Here is a 24,582-nt window from a genome sequence, read left to right as displayed (position 1 = left end):
GCACTCAACTCCAGTTACCTCTAGAGGAAAACAAAAGAAGAAAGCAGACAAGGCTTTTGCTTTGTCTATGAAGCTACATTGCCTTCGTGGTTTAAAATTCTCAGATAGACAAAAAGAGAGGACATGCGGCTCAGGCTCTACACTCCCCCTCATCACCCATCCAAACCCCAACAGTCTCCCTGGATGGTGCCCCAGTCCTCAGGGACTTTCCCTTGGAATTTCATAGAACCCTGTATTTTATCATTATATTAACCCCCCTACACTATCATTTTCTGATTAGTCCTCTCTCTCCTGGGGAAAAAGAAAAGCATCTCTTAGGCCCCACAGCCAGTAACAGGAGCACCCTGTGGGTAGTAAGGACCACAAAGCCAGAAAAATCCGCTTCACCATTGATAAGTGAGTGGTCTTGGGCAGGCAACTCCACTGGACTTGTGTCAGCTTTTGCATCAGTAAAATGGGATAAAAACCAACCTTGCCATAATGACTCATGTGGGAGGCACTCAATAAACAGTCATTACTAGCATTTCAATCATGACTGTAATCACAATCTTTGATCTCTTAATGAAGAGACCAATTGTTAGTTATCATTAATTCTGGGCAGTGGGAGGTCTTGGGGTGAACACTGGGTTGTTGTGATCTGCCTTTTTACAGCTTCACCTGGGCAGAGAAGCCCTGAGGGGAGCAGTGGGGGACAAGGGGACCAACCGCCTAGGGCCTCTGATGCTGGCTTCAGATCTGGAGGTTTACTGACAGATGCTTCTGGCCTTATTTTTCCCACCAATCAGGATTTTCTCCAACCAAGCATTCGATTATACATTCATTCACCAAATATCACTGAGGAAGTAGCTACAAGCTCTGTGGATAAAATGATCTGGGGAGACAATGTCTTTGCTCTCACGAAACTCACAGTCCAGGGAGACACAGAAGAGAGGCCACTGTGATGTCCCATGTTTAGCACTGTGGCAGGTAAACCTGTATAAAGGGGAACTCCGAGCCAGAGCCTGCATCTGGGAGTCAGCTGAGGACCCTCCTAGGAAACACAGAATCTGAGCTGAGGTCTTGGAGAAGAGGAAGGGGAGGGTGTTCTAGCTGGAAGGAGCAGGAGCGGGCAGGATCACACAGGACTTGCAGACCATGTCATGTGTCACTGCAAAGACCAGACCGTCCTGGGTAGAGAGCAGGTGGTAGGCCTCCAGCCCTGCGACTACAGTGGTCCAGGAATGGCCAGACAGGGCCTGATACTCCGGACGAAGCCCCCAGAAGGCTGGCCTCCCAGTGTCTCCCCTGCCTTGTCTTGTAAGGTCACCTCCTTGTGGCCCCTCCAAACCCAGCACTTCCCTAGCACCCGCCTGGGCTCTGAACACCGTGATGTGAAAAGGACCTTAAGAGTCTGGGCCTGACCAGAGAAGGGCAACCAGCATGGGAAGAGGGCCCCTTAGTCTGGAGAAGGAGGCCAGGGAAAGTAGAGCCATCATCAGATGTGGGGAGGCCCACCCTGTGGGAGGAGCAGAGCCAGGACAACTTACAGGGCACAGGCCTGACCTGGCACAAGGAGTATGCAAGCAGAACCATCCGACAGCAGAGTGAGTATTCTCATGAGGTGGTGAGCTTCTTGTTACAGGGAGTATTTAAGCAGTACCTGGATGACCCTCCATTAGGGAGGCTGAAGGAAGCATTTCCCCACAGAATGGAAATCTGTCCTCTATGACCTCTAAAATTCTGTCTAAAGTTCAGATTCTATGATTCTATGTAGACAGATCCTCAGAAAATAATATAAAACCTGACTTTAGGCCCCGGGGGCAAGCATGGCCCTTGTGGATGGGAGTGCTATTTCTGACTGTGGTAATGATTAACAAAGACATCGGGAATGGAACACCGGTGGCTCCCATTCAAAAAGCAATTTCAGGGGTGCCCAGGTGGCTCAGTCAGTTAAGCACCTGGCTCTTGATTTTGGTTCGGGTCGGTGGGATCCAGCACCATGGGATCACCCCCCCCCCCCATTCAGCACTGTGCTCAGCAGGGAGCCTCCTTGAGATTCTCTCTCTCTCCCTTGCCCTCCCACCCCCAACGTGCATGCACACGTTCTCTCTCTCAAATAAATAAATAAATCTAAAAAAGAAAGAAAGAAAGAAAGAAAGAAAGAAAGAAAGAAAGAAAGAAGAAAAGAAAGAAAGAAAGAAAGAAAAAGAAAGGAAGGAAGGAAGGAAGGAAGGAAGGAAGGAAGGAAGGAAGGAAGGAAGGAAGAGGGATGCCTGGTTGGCTCAGCGGTTGACCGTTTGCCTTGGGCTCAGGTTGTGATCCCAGGGTCCTGGGATCAAGTCCCACATCGGGCTCCCTGCATGGAGCCTGCTTCTCCTCTTGCCTGTGTCTCTGCCTTTCTCTCTCTCTGTGTCTCTCGTGAATAAATAAATAAAATATTTTCTTAAAAAAAAGAAATAGTTTAAAAACAAAAAAAAAAAAAACAAAAAAGCAATTTCACTGTGCCATGGACTCTGACACACCATTTCTTGGATTCTCTTAATCTGTGAAGTAGCTGTAATCATCATCCCCATTTTGCAGATAAGAAAACAGGCTCAGGGCAACGAGGTAATTTGCCACCAAAGAAATGTGCGGTGAAGCCAGAGTTTGTTCAGACTCCGATCTCGGCTGGTACAGCCCGCCTCTTAGGCACTCTGGGGAGAGATGGATGTTACCCCCAAGCTGCCCCTAATGACCTCGTCAGAATCAACCAGGAATGTCCCGGGGGGACCTCTGAACCTCCAGTTCTGCTGCTGGCTTGAGCAGATTTACTATGTGAAGATCTGCATTTTAATACAGAGGAACATCCCTCTTGGTGGCACAACGTCAGCTGCCACCAAGGGTTCGCTGTTGGGCTCCTCTGAATTGGTGCCATCACCGGATGCTGCAGAGATTAGATTTTCAAAAACCTGATTTGCTTGCAACTTTCCAGGAACCCGTGGAATCCATCAAGCATTCTGATTTTCAGCCCTGCACCTCTTCTTTGAGCAAAGCAGTTACAAAAATGATTTATGAAGCTATTCACAGTTGACAAAGCACTTCTGCACATCTCAGATGCTCCTCCCAGAACCCCAGGAGGCAGACAGCATGGCCTTGGTTCTCCAGCCACGTCCCAGCCTAGCAAACTGAAATGGCAGAGCAAAAAAGAGGCCGGCCTAAACCTGAGCTTGAACCAAACACTTGAGCTGGAAGGGGGACCTCTGAGACTACTTAGGCCCTGGTCGCCTAATCTGGTGTCCACAGCTGGACTTTGGCAAGGCGAAGGGGAGGTCCCTTAAAATGTGCACAGCATTTTGGGAATATTGGTATATGAGTGTAACTTCCTAGGTGACTCCGGCTGCTTAAGAACCAGATTAATAATGGAATTAGTGCCTCCTTTTATTGCTCTAAAACTCTCTTTTATTAAATTTCAAAAGAGGCCTGGAGACCCAGTAAAAGAGGCAGATTTACATATAATCCTCAATTCTGCATCCAGGTTTCACACACTGTAGTATCACTCACCACGCCCATGTGATGCTAACTGGAGATAATAAAGAGGTCTGTGATCTGTTCATCACCTGTTATGCACCTGCACACAACAAGCATCAATACTCACAACTCATAAGGGAATGAGTGCTCCAACAGAATAAGCACCTAACCCCAAGACGCACGTCCCTCAAGTGGTAGGAATGGGAGTCCAGAGCCCCATAACTGATTCAGACAGCTCTTCCCCCCACTCAAGTCCCCCTGCTTGGCCTGTAAGAGTGCCCCCCTGGCCTTGTTACCAATCTCATGGCCAACTACTACCCCCTACTCTAAACACATTCAACCTCAAAAAATGTGGTTATTGGTGAAACCAGTGGGTTGAGCCCTTGGGCAAGAGCACTGGAGTAGCAGTGATGTTAGAATGGGCCAGTGGCCAGAGGGAAAGTAAATAGAAACAAACTTTAAATACGCTGCAGATGTGAAGGGTCTTCCAGGTTAACAGGGAAGCAGTTGACAGGGCTGATGTGAAAAGCACCCATGGAGTTGTCCAGAGCACAAGCAGCACGTCTGTCATGGGTGGCTCGTCCCCAGTAACCAGAGAAATGAACAAGAGAGTCAGAAAAAAGGCAGAGAGCAAAGCAAAGCTCCACACTGAGACAGCGCTTCACACCCACGAGGATGGCTAGAATCAAAAAGTCGGCTGACAGCAAGTGTCGGCAGGGATGGGGCAGGGATGGGAGGAATCTGCCCTCACAGACTGCTGGTGCGGATGCAAAATGGTCCAGCTGCTCTGGAACAGTCTGGCAGTTCCTCAGATGATTAAACAGAGACTATCAAGTGGCCCAGCAATTCCACCCCTAGGTAGTGCTGGGCCGGCTGGATCGAGGGGGATCGAGGGGGATCAGGAGGCACCAAAAGAATGGCGGCGGACCCCCCCATCTGTGGCCCCCACTTCAGAACTTTCCCATCACCAGCAGACCGCCCGAGGACATGTCATCAGGGGGAGACAGGACCTATGCAGGAAACTGAACCGCACCTTACCCAGTCCGATAAGCCCTTCAGGGACCCCCGGCGGGAACTGCCCGAGCACCGACCGGCACAGGCATCGGTCAAATGGCCCTGGTTCCCGGGCAGCGGCCTGGAGAGGGTCCCTGTCCTCCGGTGTGAGGGTGGTGGTCCCGACAACATGCCAATCATGCCAAGTCAAGTCCCATGCCTGGGCCAAGTATTGGAATTCCTTGATATAGTTTCCCGGGTTGGCAGAGTAGGAGCCCAGCCGCTTTTCAATTCGGCAAAGATCTTGGAGTGAAAATGGGACCCAGACCCCATATAAGGGCATAAGCAGTTATCAGCCCATCCCGATTTCACCAGGAATATGCCCTGATACCTATCATCCCGATCTCACCAGGAATATGCCCTTATACCTACCTCCCCGTACAGACACCCAACCCCTTCCCCCTTAAAAGCCCGCTTGCACTCCCCTGCGCGCAACTTCCCCGCCCTCTCCCTCCCCTGCGGGCCGCGGAACCTCGCCCCGGTTTCGACCGACTTTGGCCTGGCCTCTCTATTTCCTTTCACTTCCGATCGGATTCAACCTGACGTTTGGTGCCGGAACCCGGGAGGAGATCGAGGCCGCACGCTGGTGGGGAGCCTCTCTCGTCTCACACCAGGACCTTAACCGAACCCAGCCGCTGGAAACGCCGGGTAAGTTCCCGATTCCGTGCCTCCGTCCGGGTGGTCCTGCCTGAAGCCGCGGCCGCGCCAGGGCACCTCCACCGAGCCACCAGGTGGCTCTCCGCCGGTCCCTGGGGATCCGGAGACGTCCTCGTCCTCACGGTGATCTCCGTTTCTGTCCGTGACCCTGAGCTGCAAACGGGGACGCCTGTTTTCAGTCTCTGGGTTACCCGGCGGGAATCATGGGAACTGCCCAATCCAAATTTGACCCCGAAACTCCGCTGGGTTGTCTACTGGCCAATTTCGAAACTCTGGGGTTCTCACAGGATCTCAGAAAACGCCCTCTTACCAAATTCTCATGGATCTAGACAATCCCTGTAGACGCCAGGGCAAGTGGACCGGGGCCCCACACGTGCAGGCTTTCTGGGACCGCCGCTCTCGCCCCTCCCTCTGCTCCCAAAGTTCGGGACTGCTCACGTCCTTCTGGCGCCTCCTTCTGCCCCCAAAACAAAAGCCCCTGATTCCTATCCTCCTCCTCCTTACTACGAAACCTCCTGCCCCCCCCTCCCCCTGTGTCCCAAACCCCTTACCTATCCCCGACCCTCTGCCTTCACCTCTTGCCCTCCGATCTCTACCCGCACAAGATCCCACGGGGTCTCTTCCTCCCCTGACCTACTCTATCCCTCAGGACAGGTGGCACAGGCAGAGGGCGTTGTACGTGTTCACGTCCCATTTTCACTCCAAGGTCTTTCCCAAATCGAAAAGCGCTGGGCTCGTACTCCGCTAACCCGGGAAACTACATCAAGGAATTCCAATATTTGGCCCAGGCATAGGACTTCACTTGGCATGATTGGCATGTTGTCGGGACCACCACCCTCACACCGGAGGACGGGGACCCTCTCCAGGCCGCTGCTGGGAACACGCCGACTGGGGCCATTAGGCCGGTGTCGCTGTGCGGGTTCCAGGGGGCCCGGCCGGGATTGTCAGGCCGGCCAGGATGGCCAGTCTCCTCGCTGGCACTTGGGTAGCCTCTAACAGGGCCTGCAACTATGACAAACTCCAGGAAGTCGTTCAGAACCCAGATGAAAACCCTGCAGTTTTCCTTCAGAGGCTCGGTGAGGCCTTAACCCAGTACACTCGCCGGAGCCTGCCTCCCCCGCCGGGGCTGCTGTCTTGGTGGCCCATTTCATCTCTCGGTCCTCCCCCCATATCCGTAAAAAATTAAAGGCTGCTGAGGAGGGTCCTCCAACTCCCATTCCCGACCTGGCGAAAGTGGCATTTAAGGTCTTTAACACCCGAGAGGAAGCGGCTGAACTTCAGAGGCAGGCTAGACTCCAGCGGAATGTCCAATCCAGACCCAGGCCTTGGTGGCAGCCCTGCGGCCGGGGACTCTGGGAGCCCACAGAAAGGGGGATCCAACTGCACCCTGCCTGGGGCTTGCTTCGGATGCGTCACCAAGGGACGGGACGCTGGGCCCCTCAATGTCCCGAGCCCCAGGAGCCAACGCAGCCCTGCCCTCACTGTCGAATGATGGGCCACTGGAAATCTGCCTGCCTGGGTCTCAGGGGATCATCGGCGCCTATGAGTCCAGCCTTCCAACTACTCGGATTGGACGATGACTGATGGGGCCCAGACTCGGACACCCCCCTGCCCCCCCGACCCAGGCCGAGCCCAGGGTCCTGCTCCAGGTAGCGGGTAAGTCCTGTTGGACACAGGAGCAACCTACTCTGTTCGGCCTTCCTACTCGGGGGCCAGTTTCCCTCTCCAGTAGCGGTGGTGGGAATTGATGGCACCTCCTCTATTCCACGGACTGCCCCACTCCTCTTTGCAGCCTGGTTGGGTTCCCCTTCTCACATTCCTTCCTTATAATTCCTTCCTGCCCAGCTCCTCTCCTCGGCCGGGATATCCTACACAAACTCAAGGCCACCATTCGTCTTTCTCCCTCACCCACTGTTTCTACTCCCCTCCTCTTCATAAAAAATCCTGACATCTATCAACTTCTCCTCATCTAAATCCTGCTACCCTCCTACCTCCCCCCTCTACTAACTCAGAACCCTCCCTTTCCTGCCCTCAACTCCTGGAAGAGCTGACCCCTCCACATCCAGGAGTTTCCGATCAACCCCTCCCTAACCCTGACCGAATCCTCTTTGTGGATGGTAGTTCTCTCATCGGCCAGAGACATGCAGCATAAGCCAGAGACATGCAGCATAAGCCGTTGTTACCCTAGACGCCATCCTAGAGGCAGTTCCCTCCCCCTTGGGACAAGCTCCCAGAAGGCAGAACTTAGAGCTCTCACCAGGGCTCTTCACCTGTCCAAAGGGCAACGAATTACCATATACACTGACTCCAAATATGCCTCCCTCATCACACATACACATTCTGTCTTCTGGCAAGAGTGAGGGTTTCTTACCACCAAGGGAACCTCCATAATCAACGGGCCCCTCCTTTCAAAACTACTCAAGGCCCTCAGCCTTCCCACTGAAGTAGCCATTGTCCACTGTCACGGACACCAATCCTCCAAGGACCCGGTGTCCTGAGGCAACAACAAAGCCGACTCCACTTTCCGAGCCGCTTAGGCCCCCCCACAAGCTCCCCTCCTCTTCCTTAACATACCACATTCCCCCTCTTACACAGACTAGGAAACTCAGACACTAAAAGAGATGGGAGGAATAGCCGGGGGAAAAGGCTGGATCTTCATTCAAAAGAAACTCGCTCTTCCAAACCATTTAGCTCCCATCATCATTTCAGACATACATCAATCCCTACACATTGGTCCCAAGGCCTTATAGCAGTTCCTAGAACCCCTTTTCCACTATCCACACCTCTGAAAGGTTATCAGAGAGGTGCATCAGTCTTGCAAAACCTGCTCCACTGTAAACGCTCAAGGGGGAATTCGCAGGCCGGGACCCAATCACCAGCTCTGTGGCCACCAACCTGGTGAGGACTGGCAGCTTGACTTTACCCACATGCGACGCCATAAATCCTTTCGCTACCTATTAACCTTAGTGGACACCTTTATAGGGTCCACTAAGGACCTTTATAGGGTGGATAGAGGCTGTCCCCACAGCTCGGGAGACAGCGGATGTGGTGGCCACAGTACCCATCGAACACATCATTCCGAGATTCGGCCTCCCGCGGACCCTACAATCTGACAACGGCCCGGCTTTCATCTCCAGCATCACCCAGCAAGTCTCCGAGAGCCTTAATATTACCTGGAAACTCCATATCCCATATCACCCCCAGTCTTCGGGTAAGGTAGAGCAGGCCAACGGCCTTCTCAAGGAACATCTCACCAAACTTACCCTTGAAACCCGCCTGTCCTGGCCAACCCTTCTCCTGCTGGCTTTAACAAGGCTCAGAGCTACCCCTAGAGGGCCTTCGGGTCTAAGTTCCTTTGAGTTTCTCTATGGGCAGCCTTTCCTGCTCACTCAAAATCTTCCATCATCACCTCCTCCTCTCCTATCCTTACCTGCCTTACCTAACTCTTCTAAGAGCCCTCCTGTGGGCCCATGCGGATTCACTCACCCCTACTCCAGAAGAATCCACACCAGATACTCCCCCAGCCCTGGCCCCAGGGGATAGTGTCTTGCTAAAAGAACTATACCCAGAAACTTTACAGCCTAAGTGGACTGGTCCCTATACATTGGTCCTTACGACCCCCACGGCCACCAAACTCATAGGATACCACCCGTGGGCACACATCTCTAAATTAAAGCGAGCGCCCTCACAAGATGTATGGACGACACAACCTTTGGGACCTACTCAAATACAGCTTTCGCACCATCCTCCTCCTCCTGGTCCTATCTCCTAGTCACTCCACCACTGACCCTGGGTTTAGGTGGAGGTTTTATATGACAGAGACCTGGGACCAGGGAATTCGGTCTCGCCTTATTTCTACCACTGATTGTCAACCACTGGGGTTGCCATCAATTTCTCCATCCCACATTTCCAGTCAATTCCTCTATCCAGCTCTGATCCTATAATCTGTTTCACCCATGATCAGACCATCCTACCTGCCACAATTACTGGGGTGAAACCTACGGAGGCTGTTCTTATCGCTACTATAATATTCATCACCTTGGCCACTTCTGTCGGGACCCTTTCACTGGCACCTTTGCAACCAGTGACCTACGATGCCGCTTCTACAACACAATAAGTATATCTTAACTATTTCGGACCCTTGGGATTCCCGCTGGGCGACGGGGGGTAACCGCAAAATTATACCACTGGCCTTTTCCTCCTACCCTACCGCCTCTCTCCCAATCTATAGAACATACGCGCAGGTCTCACTTCCACAAATCCAATCCACCCTAAGTAACCAAGCTCACACTACATGCACAGGAACAACTTCTCCAAACCCACCTACAGGCTAACCCAGCTCAGGACCAGGGCCCCTTCTCCTGGATTAAACTTATCCAACAAGGCACTTCCCTCGCCAGCCTTTCCAGCATGGGCAACCTGTCCCACTGTTTTATCTGTGCCACCTTGGGCAAAGACCCCCTGGTGGCCGTTCCCCTCCCTCATGCATTTAACTGCACCAACCCCACACCCACACCTTGAGACATTCTCCCTCTCTCCATAACATTCCCTTATTCACTGACCCTCTCAACCACCAATTCTCTTTCTGTTATTCCACCCTTAACTCTTCCCTCTGCAACGTCACCCTGTCAAATGTTACCTCCCATCATGCCCCATCAGTGGTTTCTTTTGGTGCAATGGCCCCCTTTCTAATCTCCCAATACTTCTGCCTCTTTCCTCTGTCTGCCTGTCTCCCTGATTCCGCGATTAACTCTCTATAGTCAGGCAGAAGTAGCCCTCCTTACCAGCCCCCCGGGAAAGCAGAAATGAGTGGTCTTTTTCCCACTAGTTGTCGGGGTCTCCCTGGCCTCCACCCTGGTGGCCACGGGATTGGGGACGGGGACCTTAATCCACTCTGTAGATTCCACCAGGAGCTATCTGAAAGGCTTCAAGTGGCCATCGAGGTCTCGGCAGAGTCTCCGGCTTCCCTCCAACGCCAGATGACCTCAGTGGCCAGGATGGCCCTCCAGAACCTATGTGCCTGGGACCCGCTCACCGCAGACACGGGCGGAGCCTGCATATTTCTCAATGAAGGATGCTGTTACTACATCAATGAACAGGTGCAGTGGAGACCAATCTCCACACCCTCGCCAAAGTTCGTGAGTCTCTCCAAAGCTGGTACCACCCCGGCGGTCCAACACCTCAATGGTCGCAGACCCCACTAACCACACGGCTCCTCCCCCTCCCAAGCCCACTCCTAATCATTGGTATACTGTTAACGGTGGCCCCTTGCGTTCTCTGATTCATCCAGGAATGAGTTCGCGAAATGTCTCGGATATCTGTCAACCAACCCCTCCTACACCCCTACTCCTGCCTGTCCACTTCCGAGGGACCCCACGATGCCCCCTACTCAGCAGGAAGTAGCCAGATCTGAACCAACGCCCTATAACAAAATGATCAGAATGTTGGGCCGGCGGGATGGAGGGGGCGGTTGGGAAGCACCAACAAAATGGCAGTGGACCCCCCCACCTTGTGGTCCCCACCTCAGAACTTTCCCATCACCAGCAGACCACCCAAGGAGCCCAAGAACACGTCATCAGGGGGAGCCTGGACCTATGCAGGAAACCTGAACCGCACCTTACCCAGACCCCATATAAGGGCATGGGCAGTTATTGCCCCATCCCGATTGCACCAGGAATATGCCTTAATACCTATCATCCCGATTTCACCAGGAATATGCCCTAATACCTATCACCCCCTACAGACACACAACCCCTTATTCCTCTCCCTTTAAAAAGCCTGCTTGTGCTTCCCTGCGCCCGACTGCCCACTCTCTCCCTCCCCTGCGGGCCGAGGAACCTTGCCCCAGAGCCCGTCCCATTAAAAGCCAGTTTGGGGCAGCCCTGGTGGCTCAGCAGTTAAGTGCCTGCCTTTGGCCCAAAGCATGATCCTGGAGTCCCTGGGATCGAGTCCCATATCGGGCTCCCTGCATGGAGCCTGCTTCTTCCTCTGCCTATGTCTCTGCTTCTCTGTGTGTCTCTCATAAATAAATAAAAATTTTAAAAATAAATGAAAGCCTGTTTCGACCAACTTTTGCCTGGCCTCTCTATTTCATTTCACTACCAATCGGATTAAACCTGACAGGTAGATGCCCAAGAGAAAACATGTCTGTGTGTTGTGCACGGAAACCCATACACACACATTTATAGTAGCATTGTTCCAAGAGCCAAAAGATGGAAACAACACAACTGTCCATCGACAGATGAATGGATGAACAAAATGTGGTGTGCCCAAGTGATGGAATCGAAAGGCCGTTAAAGGAAGGATAATGCTACATACATAGTGATAATGTGGCACAACATGGATGCACCTGCAAGTCATCAAGCTAAGTGCAAGAAGCCAATCACAAAGGGCCACACACTTGTTTCTATGAATTCAATGATCTCCTATCTTATTCATACGAAAGTCCACAACAGGGAAATCTCTAGAGACAGACTAAATCAGTGGTTCCTGAGGGCTGGACTAGGGAGAGGGGAGAGGAAGAGGTGGCGGGACAGCTAAACATAGAGTTTCTTTTTGAGGCGATGAGTGTCCTACAGCTGATGGTGGCAGTGGCTGCATATAGTGGTAAATATACTAAACACTAAATTACACACTTTATTTATTTTTTAAGATTTTATTTATTTATTCATGAGAGACACAGAGAGAGAGGCAGAGACACAGGCAGGGAGAACCTGCGGGGAGCCAGATGTGGAACTTCATCCCAGGACCCCAGGATCACGACCTGAGCCGAAAGCAGACACTCAACCACTTAGCCACCCAGGCGCCCTAATTATACACTTTAAATGGGTGAATTGTGTGGTATGTAACTGTATCTCAATAAAGTGGTTTTAAGAAATCTGCCAAGGGGCACCTGGGTGGCTCAGTTGGTTCAACATCTGACTCTTGATTGGGTCATGAGGTCATGATCTCAGGGTCCTGGGATCGAGCTCCACATTAGACTCCAAGCTCAGCAGGGGCTGGGAAGGAGCCTGCTTTGTCTCCCTCTCCCTCTGCCCACCCCCCACTCATGTTCCCTCATTCTCTCAAATAAATAAAATCTTAAAAAAAAAAAAACTCCAAATACTAAGCAGCAGCAATCAGACAAGGAAAGGGAAACCACCTTATACTATCTGCTTGCAAAGCACTCCCTAGACAATTAGAAGTTTCTGTGAGAGTGGGAAGACCAAGGATGTCCTGGGGGCATGCACCTATGGCGTTAGAGATTAGGAGCTGGAGCTTTAGTTCTAAATCCTGGCCCCAGGACTAGCTGCATGGCCTTGGACAAGTAACCTGGCTCCCTGAAGCTCCAATTTCCCAATCTGAGCAAGGGGGGAGAAGTAGATCCCTCTGAGAGCACGGTTGTGACGATACAGAGTTACAGCACACAAATCCTTGAGCGCCCAATGAACAGCAACTATTTGGTGGCTGTTAGGGTTGTTGCTGCCCTCCAATCCTCACTAGCTTTAGCTGAGGACCCCCTCCCTCAGGGGGCGATTTAAGAGTGCTGAATCGGGTTCCAACAAGGCCCTTCCCAAAGGAATCTTCAAACACCAGAATACCCACATTCCCTATTATTAAAGCCAGGGAGCTCACTGGAAATTAGTGTCTCTCAAACGAGATCCTTGGATATGTTCTCAAGATCCAAAAGCTCGCTCTAGGAATTCTTAATTCAATGTTTTCATTAAAATGAAAAATCCACATGTGGGAATCACTATGAGATTTCTGTCGTGAAGAGTACTATGCTTGTGGCGGGGTTGGCACCTGTAGTAGACTGAATTCGTGGCCCCAGTTCCCACCGCTCTCCATGGGCCTTGGTCATGTGATTCTGCACTAGGCTCTCTCTTACAGGTGGCCTGGACTTCTTTGATTCCCTGACCTTGGCTTCATCTCTGGGACTGTTCTGGCCAATGGGAAGTTAGCACACACCAAGCAAGCAAAGACTGGAAATGTGCTTGCGAGAGTGGGCTTGCCTCTGGGGCCTCTGCCTTCACCCGGAGAAGAGCTTCCCCAGGGAGCCCCTGCTCCTTCAGCCTGGGCCCAGAACAAACGCACATGGAGTAGACCTGGCTCCATGGCAAGGCGACAAGCTCGCCCCATGGGCTGGCGACACAGAGGCCCAGCCTCACCCAGCTAAATCAGACTCCTACGGTCCACCAGCAAACACACCAGACTAACTGAAGAACTGCAGTGTGGCCAGTAGATGCATGAGCAAGAATAAAGGATTGCTGTTCTACACTGTGGGTCAGCCAACTATGGCCTGCAAAGTAAATCCAGCTGCCACCTGTGTTGGATGGCCCATCAGCCAAGAATGTGCGTTTCTTGGTGGTTGAAAATAAACCAAGAGAAGAGTATTTCATTATGTGAAAGGTATATAGAATTCAAATTTCGGTATCCATAAACAGTTTTACTAGAATGCACCACACCTATGACTACTCTCCCACTACCAGGGCAGAACAGAGGAGGACACGTACGATCCACAAAGCCTACAATATTTACTATCTAGCCCTTTACACAAAAAGTGTGCAACCCAGGTTCTCTGCCACTGAATTTGGAGGTAGCCTGCTAGATGGTCACAGCTGACCACAACCAATTATTGTTATCTGCTGCAAGCTGGTGCAAAAAAAAAGCAAACGCAAGCTTAATAAGCACAGGATGCATTCTGGCAAAGAAAAGAGGCAGTTGCACTAAAAGATTCCCCAGTGTCTCAAATAGAGACAAAGAAAATAAAGGTGTCACAAGGCACATGAAAGCACGGGAACACCAAATACCAAAGAATCTGGGTGTCTGTAGTCATCACCATGGTCATCCTAAAAACAACAATTTTGTTCTAAACATCATCAAACACATTACACTGATTTCATTAATTTGAATTACGTTGGTTTGTATCGTTCTGTTCATTTGATATTTGTAAATCTGTCTTGGATAGTTATAGCTATTTAACAGCTCTAAGAAATGTTTCATCTAGATCTATGCTTATACCTTTTCAAATAACATTAACATAAGGTTAATGTAACACTGGGACACCCTCCCTCCCCACCCAATGAACATTAAAAGTCAGCTGACCAACAGGCACAGGAAAAGGTGCTCAACTTCACTAGCCATCAGGGAAATGCAGATCAAAACCATGATGAGATATGCCCTCAGGCCTGTCAGAATGGCTAGCGTCAATGTGCCAAGGGACTACAAGCGCTGGCCAGGATGTGGAGAGAAGGGAGCTCCTGGGCACAGCTTTGGGAATATACATTGGTGCAGCCACCATGGAAAATAGCAGGGAGGATCCTCAAAAACTTAAAAATAGAACTACCATGTGAACCAGCAATTCTACTTTATCAGCACGAAATGAAAACAGTTAATGCGAAAAGTTAACACGCAACCATACGTTCACTGTAACATTACTGACAACAGCCAAGACGTGGAGACAACCCGCGTGTCCCTCGGCAGATAAAGGAATAAACAAGATGTGGTAGAGATACACGACGGAATATTATTCATCCATGAAAAAGAATGAAATCTTGCCACTTACAATAACACACTGAAGAATGGACCTTCAGTGTAGGATGCTAAGTCAAATAAGTCAGACAAAGACAACACTGTACGCTCTCACGTATATGAGGACTCTAAAAAAGCAAAAAGCAAAAAGCTGAACTCATAGACGTGGAGAACAGATTGGTGGTTCCCAGAGGCAGAGGGTAGGGAGTAGGTGAAATGAGCAAAGATGGTCAAAGTAAAATAAGTAAGCCCTGGGGAGGTGACGAACAGCACAACGACTACAGTTATACCCATCTTTTTTGCATTTTTATTATTATTTTTAAAGATTTTATTTACTTATTCAAGAGAGACACAGAGAGAGAGGCAGAGACATAGGCAGAGGGAGAAGCAGGCTCCCTGTAGGGAGCGTGATCCTAGGACCTAGGACCCCGGGATCATGACCTGAGGTGAAGGCAGACACTCAACCACTGAGCCACCAAGTTATATGCATCTCTTAAAAGTCACCTCAATATGACAAAGGTGAGAAACACCACTGCAGCAGAAGTGCTGAGAAGACAAGGAATGGTGAAGGTCAAGTTAGGGGCTCCTTCACTCTGGAAATACTAGGCCACTTCAGAATAGCTCTTCATGCTCTACTTTTATTCCAAAATAAGAGATTTTGAGAATTACAGCCAGTTCCAGCCCAAACTGGTTCACCAGCATATTACATATTTAGGGGGAGTCTTGCCTTGCTTTGTGATCCACAACCAAACAACCAGCATTTGTCAAAGAGTTAAACAAGGCAAACCCATTTAATGCTTCCGATATTAAGAAGAATCTTAGGATTGAGCTGCATATTTTTATTCCTGGAAAAGCCGATATTGAATCGAGAGTGTTTTAAGGGTCCATATATCTTAGAATATGAGAAAAGCAACTTTTTTCTAGCATAATCTTCCACTCTTCTTTCTAAGTATACTCTGTACTTCTGCTATGCCCTATCACCTGCCCGCCCCCCACAACAGTACTCGTGCCCCCGGATCCTTGCACATGTTGTGCTCACTGCTCATGATTCTGTGCTCCCTCAGTCCTCAGTGCCTCAGGGCACTCACTGCAACTCATCCCTCAACACCTAGTTCAGGTCTAGAAGCAAGGAGACCCCAGTAACTACGCGCACACTTAGTGCCAGGGATCTTGAGTTCTACACACCATTTCCACTATAACAAATTAGGGCTCCTAGGAGAGATGGCTAGAACATCTTTGTGCACCAGAAAAGTAAGGGAAGTACTAAAATAAGGACAAGAAGCCAGTCTGAATGGGCTCCCGCTGGCCAAATCTAGGACAATTTAAACATCAGAATGAATAATGACAGGAATGGACTAGAACACACTGAAGGGGGAAAAAAAGGATTCAAGAGTCCATACTGACGCTAAAAATAACTTTAAAATGAAGGATGGGGGGAGGAGAAAGTTGAGCATCTTTTTTTTTTTTTTTTTTTTTGCAGAAGGATGTCACGTAGTAAATATTATAGAACATAAATCATTTTAAACCGTGAATAATCATTGATGATGCAGGCAAGAATCATCAACAGTTGCTAAAACCACTGGGTTAAAGATAAGACAAACTGACTTCACATGCTTCCTGCAACCTACGGGGAGAGAGACACAACATTCTTCGGGCCAAAACTCTACAAGCTGAATCTATCATGAGGAAACCATCAGGCAAACCTAAACTGTGCAACATTCTGCCAACAGCTATCCAGGACTTCTCCAAGTGTCAATATCCTGAAAGAGAAAGAACAACGCAGGCCAACTGTTCTAGGAAAAAGGAGACTAATGACACATGACAATTCAATGCAGTCTGTGATGCTTGAGTGGATCCTGGATCGGGGGGCAGACTACAAAGGTCACACGCCACCAGGAAAATCTGAATACGGATTGCAGTTGAGACACTGTCGTGTCTATGGTTTAATTTCCTGCATATACTAATTCTATTGTGGTGACACAGGACAGGGGTCAGCAAACTACTGCCTGCAGTTCAAATGCAGCCCCCATCTGCTTTTACACAGCTGTGAGAGAAGGGTGGTTCTTGCATTTTTTTTAATGATCAAGGAAAAGCTTTTTCATATTAATTTCATTTCTATGACTTTTCGGGTGAAATGTAGATGAAATTCGAATTTCCTTTGAACTTATGGGGCACTCACATTTGGCATTCATAAATAAAGTTTTATTAGAAGGACACCTGTGTGGCTCAGTGGTGGAGCGTCTGCCTTTGGCTCAGGTCATGATCCTGGAGCCCCGGGATCGAGTCCCACATTAGGCTCCCTGCATGGAGCCTGCTTCTCCCTCTGCCTGCGTCTCTACCTCTCTCTGTGTCTCTCATGAATAAATAAGTAAAAATATTTTTTAAAAATAAAGTTTTATGGGAACACAGCCACACTCATGCATTCGTGTACCGTCTCCGGCTGCTTTCATCCTGCGATGGCAGAGTTGTGTAGTGATGATGGAGAGTGCACGGCCCCACAAGCCTGATGTCCTAGGCTTTGAGATAACCAGGTTTGAGATAACTGTATCTCAAACAGCTCAGAAAACAAAACAAAACAAAACAAAACAGAATGTGTGTACGCATGCATGTGCCTGTAGGTATCTATAGAGATTCAAACAATTGCTATAAAATGTTAGCAGTGGGAGAATGAGATGCAGGGTGTATGGGTGTTTATTACACTCTTCTTACAACTTTTCTAAGGGGTCTGAAAACCTCAAAATAAAGAGTTAATGGGAATTAGCAAACAAGCATGGAAAACATCTGCTCATTCTCTCTCTCTCTCTCTCTCTCTCTCTCTCGCGCGCGCGCGCGCACACACACACACACACGCACACTAGCCAACCTCTCTCTAAATGTCCTTTCTTTTCTTCCTGGAGAAGCCCATTATTCTTCCCTTCTCTGATCTCTCCCAAACTTGGTGACACCTGCCTTTTCCCGCTGACATCTCATGGGCATTGCAACTGTCTGCTCACGCTTCCATCTATCCCAGTCACTCAGGGGTTTTTTTCAGACTCTGTTTGGGAGGCTGTGTCACGAGCTTTTGCATGTCCAATTTCAAGCTTCAAAATAAACCTCCATTTTACCATGGGACTTGAAACGGAAAATACATTCAAGTACCATTTCCCCTCGGTTTCCCCCCAGAACGGTAGGAGGCTAGCAGGCGGAAGGGCTGATGGACTACAGGTGAACAAAGCCACACACACCCCTGCCCCCCCCCCGCCGCAGCGCCCTCTTTCTAAGGACCCCTAGGGAAATCTCCTGTTCAGTACCAGTACCCAGAAGGGCAGACCTTCCCAGGAGTTAACTGGGGACTCTTCATGATATCGACAGAAGGCCCAGATAGCTGATTGGGCTTGCCTATATCCCAGTGGCTGCAAGATTTGGACCCCACATAACTAAAAGTGCACATGCAGGTCATTGTGGCGTACATTTTTAGCCTCATTCTTGGCTCCGCCCTTGCTTTTCTTTCTTCTGTCTCTCCCAGTTTTAATATGCTATGGTGTTCTATTTTATGCATCCTGCTAGGCTACCCTAAATCCCTTCTGGAACAAGACTGAGCCCCAAGGGAGAAATGTAGACACCCTCTGCTGGCGTCCCCTTTTTTCTGCCTGTTACCAAACCAGTCAGCTGCATGCACTCCCAAACACCTCGGGTCAGCAGCACCGTCTCTAGCTGCTGGGGTCTGAGGGCAGCCTGGCAACCCTGGCTATGATTTGTGGAATTTATCATTTCCAATGAGAGGAAAAAGCAGAGGAAGGTGGCATTTCTGTTCTAAGCAGCCAGAAGTGAGGGCAAAACCCCTGCAGAAGAGGCCAGGCTGTGGAGAGATGCGAAGTGGAAATGGTCACTGGGTCCATCTAAATGCAGGCCCTGGCCCCACACCACACTGGGCACCATGGGACCAGCCTTCTTCTAGGTTGAGGGGAGATGGAGAGGGAACCACTGCTGGGCAGGAAGGATAAGGACAACAAAGCCAAAGGCCAGCAGACAGGAATAGACGAGATAAGTAAGGAAGGTGGAGAAGGACCAGGAGACAGAATGGGAGGGGTGGGTTCTGGAGTCCAGACTGCTGGGTTGGAACCTCTGTTCAGCTACTTGCTAGCTGTTCAGCTTTGTGCAGAATGACTTTCCTCTCCAGGCCTCAGTTTTCTCAGCCGTACAGTGGGTAAAATAACAGAATAATAGCTACTTCACGGGGGCATCATCAGGACCAAATGAGATTGTGCTGTCAAGTGCTGAGCACAGACCTGAAGCACTGTCTGTGCTCAAGAAACGTGAACAGGTATGCTTCTTACTGGCCCCAGCATTATTTCTACTGGAGCAGTGTGTACACATGAGCAGTTGTGGAAGGAAATGTGTTGTGCTGGACGAAGGCCAGAGCTTGTGAAGGCAAGCAGAGGTCAAGAAAGGACATCGAGTATTGGTTTGGGACAGGATTTGACAAATGAATGCAGTTTGTTTGGGATGTGATGCTTCTAGCTCCTGGTCCAAAATCAGTGTGTGGTTCACCACCACCCTCCTTCCCACCTCCCTCCGTTCAACCAACCCATCACCTGAGCCAGCAGAGCTGTACCTCATTCCTGTTTTTCCGCAACTGAAACCCTGACTGAGGACACACACACACACACACACACACACACACACACACACAGAGGCCCTGCTTTTTTGAGCCATTCTGCACATCTGTTCTCTCCCGGCCTTCAACGCCTCTCACCTCTCTGGTTCACAAAGGTGAAAGCCTCCACATGGTCCCTTGACCTCCAGCCACTCCCTCCCTGCCCTCATCCACATGTCACAGCCCCCAGCTCCAAGGCCCTAGGAAGAAACCTCCAAGGGAGCAACACTGCTGGCCACTGGTCCCTGAACTGCAGGCCACGCCCACTCTCGACTGGTAGAGCTGGTCTGTGAGCAGGCTGCAAACTCTGGGGCTTCCTCTTTCCCCTTTTCTCCAGACCCCGGACCCAGGCCAGGCTGCAAACCTGGGGAAGCTGCCTGCTTTCGAGATCCCAAGCTTGCTGAGCTGGGCTGTCACAAATTGTAGATTCTTGGGGCGGGGGTCCCTTCCTGGGCATAGGCCTAGATTTTCACCTCTGCTGAACTTCTACCCATCCTTCCAGACTCATCTCTAATCTGCTCAGTCAAAATCCATTCCCCTTATCCCTGGCCCTACAGCCTTCTGCAGGACTACAACCACAAGACAAGACAGCAGCACTCTGCCTCCGTATTACTAGGTTGGGAAAAGGCCTCCTGTCCTCCCATCCTTAAAGCTCAGCAGCGTGGAGAGGCGCTATCTTCACAGTCTACGCTGTGTCAGCCATGGGAGCTGGGGTGGCAGACTGAACCTCTTCGGTCCCAGGTGTCCTCTCCTGAACCAGAAGGGGATCGACCCTCGCCTACAGGACTGTCGGAGGAGGAATGTGGCACACAGCTGGCATATAATCATTGCTCGCCGGCAGCCAGACTTTTAAAAACAAGCCAGGCACCATTGCTGGCTCCTTCCCCTCACCTCCCACTCACACCTCAATCCCAGGCAGCAAAGCTTCCATCACAGAACTGCCTGTGGCCAGGACACAGAGATCCGTGCGCTGCTCCAGCCCCGAAGCTGTCTTCCCGCTTCTCTGCAAACCTGTCCCCACCGCCCGCCCCCTCCCAGGGTCTCAGCCGCATCCGTTGACATGCTTCATGCTCCCTACACGGAGGCCTCTGTCCTTGGCTGCCCCACACGCACCAGTGTGCCCCTGGACAGGCCACCTGGGCGTCTCACATATCCCACCTGAACTCAGCTTCGGCGCTCCCCTGGTTCAGGCCAGCTCTCTCCACGCATGTTAGCAGCCGCCCCCCCCCCCCACCCAGACACGGAAGCCCACTGCGTGCATTTCCCATCGCTTAACAAATGGCCACAATACGGTGGCTTCAAACATGGCACGTTTATTATCTCACAGTTCCGGGGGTCAGAAGTCCTCAGATCAAGGTGTCGGAAGGGCTGAGTTCCTCCTGGAGGCTTGAGGGAAGAAGATTCTACTTCCTTGCCTTCTAGAGGATTCTAGAGGCTGCCTGCATTCCTCGGCTCCTGGCTTCTTCTTCTATCTTCAAGGCCAGCGGGATAACATCTTCCAATCTGTTCTGATTCTTACTCTTTTGCCTCCCTCTTATAAAAATGCTTGTAATTCTATGCCCCCCCCCCATAATCCAAGATAATACCCCTATCTCAAGAGCCTTAATTTAATTATCTCTGGAAAGTCTCTTTTGCTGTCTAAGTGGACATGCACACAGGATCCAGGGATCGGGACATGGCCATCCTCTGGGGAAGGCGGGGACATAATTAGACCTACTACACTACCCTCCCTCCATCTGCTCCAGGCCTCTAGGATGTCCCTCCAGTGATAGGAAAAATGCTGACCCATCTCCCTCCTGTATGCAATGTTTTCACCTGAACCTTCTTGATAATAGAACAACTCGTCCACTAAGCCTCATCTCTACTCGATATGCAACTGGTTCTCTTAGTAGGACCCTCCCACCAGGTTTTTCAAGGTTTGTTTGTCCCTCTTTTAACAAAGCTCCCTGCCCCTGCATCTGCCTGCAGCCATCTCCTCCCAACTCCTGTCTCTCCTCCACTGGTCTTACTACTTCTGATCAAACCTCTTAAGAAGTGGCTCCACTGGTCACCTGGGTTCTAACAAGGTTCCCATCAGAGGGCTTCTCCACCACAGCACCATCAACCACTGAGGCCAGATCATTCTTTGTTGTAGGAGGCCAGCCTGTGCATTATGAAAGGTTTAGCAGAACCCCTGGCCTCTACTTTCTAGATGCCAGTAGCATATTCCCCGTCCCAAGTCGTGATGGCCAAAACATCTCCAGACATTACCAAATGCCCAGGGTGAGGGGAGCAGGGAGCAAACCGCCCCGGGTTAAGAACCACTGTCTGACAGTAACAGTTCTTGCTAAATAAAGTGGCTAGTGACCTCCCCAGCACTAAACCCAAGGGACGCTTTTGAGGCCTTCTCTTGCCTGTTTCCCAGCAGAATCCGACACCATTGGCCATTCTGCATTTCTCATCTCTTGGGCTGCTCTTCTTGTCGCCCCTGCAGGATCACACTCCCCTGCTGGACCCGCACATCACTGAAGTTCCTCAACGCTCACCGTAGACCCTCTCCACCTCTCGTTCACCTATTCTCCCTGTGGGCTGCCCTCTGCATCTCTAACCCCACTGACCCCTATGCACAGGTGACTCCGGAAGTGACATCTCTAAACCTCCTTTCCAAGCACCGTACCCATGTAGCTCACCGCCTAGTTAACATAGCCACTGGGTACCTTGCCGTCAGTCCAAAACCAGAATGGAGATCTGGACCTCCACCCAGGTCCTGCCCTGCATTCCATTTCTCAGAGATGCCTTCCTGACCTGCTGAGAGCGGAACTCTGAAGGACTTGTCCTGGCCAATTCCCACACCCTTACTTAGGCCAATCAATCTATTTCCAAGTCAATCTCGCCTATCTCTGAAACAGGTCACAAACTAGTTCACCTGTCTCCGTGTTGCCACCCCACCCTAGTTCAAACCTCCACCATCACCGATGTAGAAAATAACCTCTAACTTAGCTGGAGGCATCCATTCTCAACCAATGTCCCCACCCCCGATCTGTTCTCCAGGCTACAGCCAAAGTCACCATTTCGAAACATAAATGAAACTTCTCAGTGTTCTTAAAGAGCAAAAGTCCCAGTTTGGTCTACTGGGCCCTATACATCCAAGCTTCTGTCTCCACCTCCCCCCCCCCCCCCCGCAGCCCCTGGATTTGCTGTACTTCAGGCACAATGATCTTCTTCTAGTTGTGCAAACATGCCATCTTCTCTCCTGACACAGGGCCTTTGCACATGCTGTTCTGGCCATCTGGTGGGAATTCTCTGCCTCTCGGGCTCATTGCTAGTGCCACACCAGACCTGTTGGAGTTTCTCTTGCTCAGCTGTTCTGTATGCACACAGCATTTTTCTGTCTCCCTTCCCATAACTGCTACTCATTCCTCAAGTCTCAGGCTGAAGGGAATCCTGCCCAAACCCCTCAACGACAACAATAATAATAGCAGATATTCACTGCAAGCTTCCTGAAAGCAGGCATAGTTCTAAGAGCTTCATAATGTTAACCCATTTCATCTCCACCATCACCTGTGATTATCCTGTTACAGAACAGGCACAAAGAGGTTAAATGACTCATCCAAGGTCACGTTTGACAGTAAATAGCAAAGTCACCTGACATAATGAACTTGGCTCCAGGCCCCAGGTCCCTGAGCACCATGAACACCACCGTCTCCCTCTGCTCCTAGAATGTCCTGTCTTCCCCCTTCCGTAGTAATGATCACATGTGCACGTACCTGTCCAGTGCCTGTTCTCCCCACCAGACTGTCCACTCCCTGAACATGAAGGGCCATGTTTCCTCTGGCGCCCAGCCTAGCACCTGGCATCACTGCTTTGTGGCCCCCAGACCCAAGTCACCCACTCCAGAGGAGGGCTTGGGTAAACCCCTCGTAAATGCCACAACATTTTGTGGGGCCCACCAGACGTACACACATGAACATTCACGGGGAAGTCACCCTGCGCTCTGCCTGGCTGGCGGGCCATGGGCTCCCTCGAGCCCCGTCACTGGTTCTGCTGACTACGGCCAGATGGGCTCCTCAGCGCGGCTCTCAGCCACCCAGGGTGGCAAGCACTCAGCCAGGGCAAGGGGAGAGCAACATCCATCATCCCCACATCCTGGAGGGATGGCAGGAAAGCTCTTGGGCCAGGCTGGGCCAGCGTATGGCTCCCCCTGCTGGTTTCCTTCTAGGCTCGCTCCTTAGCACCCTCTCCCACGGCACAGTGGCACAGCCCGGGGACACTCACCAGCCAGGAGAAGAAGCCAGCTGATTTGTCCTGGGTGGAGATCTGCCCCTCATAGGGGCCGAAGATGTGGCCCTTGGGGATGACCTCATTTATGCATCGCACGTCATTCTCCCCACTGGCTTCCTTGACCACCTCCATGCCCTGCGGGATGGTGAGGGCAGCCCTGTCTGGGATGCCCACGGGCACTGGCGTGTCGGACACAAACACTGGGGGACCGTGGTTCGGGCACTCATCCACAAAGTACTCCTGGCAGGACTCGCAGACTGAAGGGATGGAAAGAGCGAAAGAGCCTCAGTTGCGGCAGGGAGGCAGGACGCCCACGGCGGAGGCGAGGGGCTGCAGGGAAGCCCACCCTGAGGACGGCAGAGGGCAGTGAGAAGCACACTGCGTGGGATCGGCTCCACCCCAGCCAGCCTCAGGCCCCTGAGTCTTCCGTGGTAATAACCCATGACCTTCCCTGGGGCCTCCAAGGACATGCCTGCCAATGCGAAGGAAGCCAGTAGCTGCCTTTGTTTTAAGTATAAAGCACAACTTTGGAGTCAGACGGATTTGGGTTTGAACTGCAACCGTGTGCATCTGTGGGCTGGGGGACCCGAGGCAAGGTTCTGAACCTCACCAAGCCCCAGTGTCCTCACCTGGAAAATGGGACCAATAAAAGCCACCTCGGTGGCTCACGGTGAGGATTCACAGAAGCCTGGCTCTGCGTCTGCTACATAACGGGCGAGTACCTATCATTACTATGGTGGCTGCAAGTTCCCTAAGCAGAGATGGGGCGCGGGGTGGGTGTAGGGTGAGGGGAGGAGAAACCCAGGCACAGCCCCAAGCTCCACTTACACCAGAAGTCCACTTGCTGGAAGCTTTTGGGCATGATGAGCTCACGCTTCCCCTTCAGTTTCTTGGGCTCCACTTCCATGGTTGAGGGGTCTGGTCTCCTAGAGCTGGCCAGGCCAGGGGCCGGTAAAGAAAGCAAAGAAGCCATCAGAGAG

At 51.0% G+C, this 24,582-nt stretch overlaps 1 protein-coding gene across 5 annotated transcripts in view; it reads right to left on the bottom strand.

Annotated features, from left to right (window-relative positions):
* PRDM11 (PR/SET domain 11) overlaps nucleotides 1-24,582 on the bottom strand; it is a 94,421-nt gene that overhangs the window by 34,989 nt on the left and 34,850 nt on the right. For all 5 annotated transcript variants that reach the window (XM_072790530.1, XM_072790528.1, XM_072790531.1 and 2 more), the window contains exons 3-4: nucleotides 24,431-24,534; nucleotides 23,597-23,859 (exon numbers count right to left, since the gene is read on the bottom strand). In XM_072790530.1, the coding sequence (XP_072646631.1) occupies nucleotides 23,597-23,859; nucleotides 24,431-24,534 (367 nt within the window). The remainder of the gene's footprint in view (nucleotides 1-23,596; nucleotides 23,860-24,430; nucleotides 24,535-24,582) is intronic.

Source organism: Canis lupus, chromosome 21 (genome assembly GCF_048164855.1).
Source record: "Canis lupus baileyi chromosome 21, mCanLup2.hap1, whole genome shotgun sequence".
Classification (NCBI taxonomy): domain Eukaryota; kingdom Metazoa; phylum Chordata; class Mammalia; order Carnivora; family Canidae; genus Canis; species Canis lupus.
The sequence above is the reverse complement of the archived record's forward strand: the minus strand, read 5'-3'. Positions and strand labels throughout refer to the sequence as shown.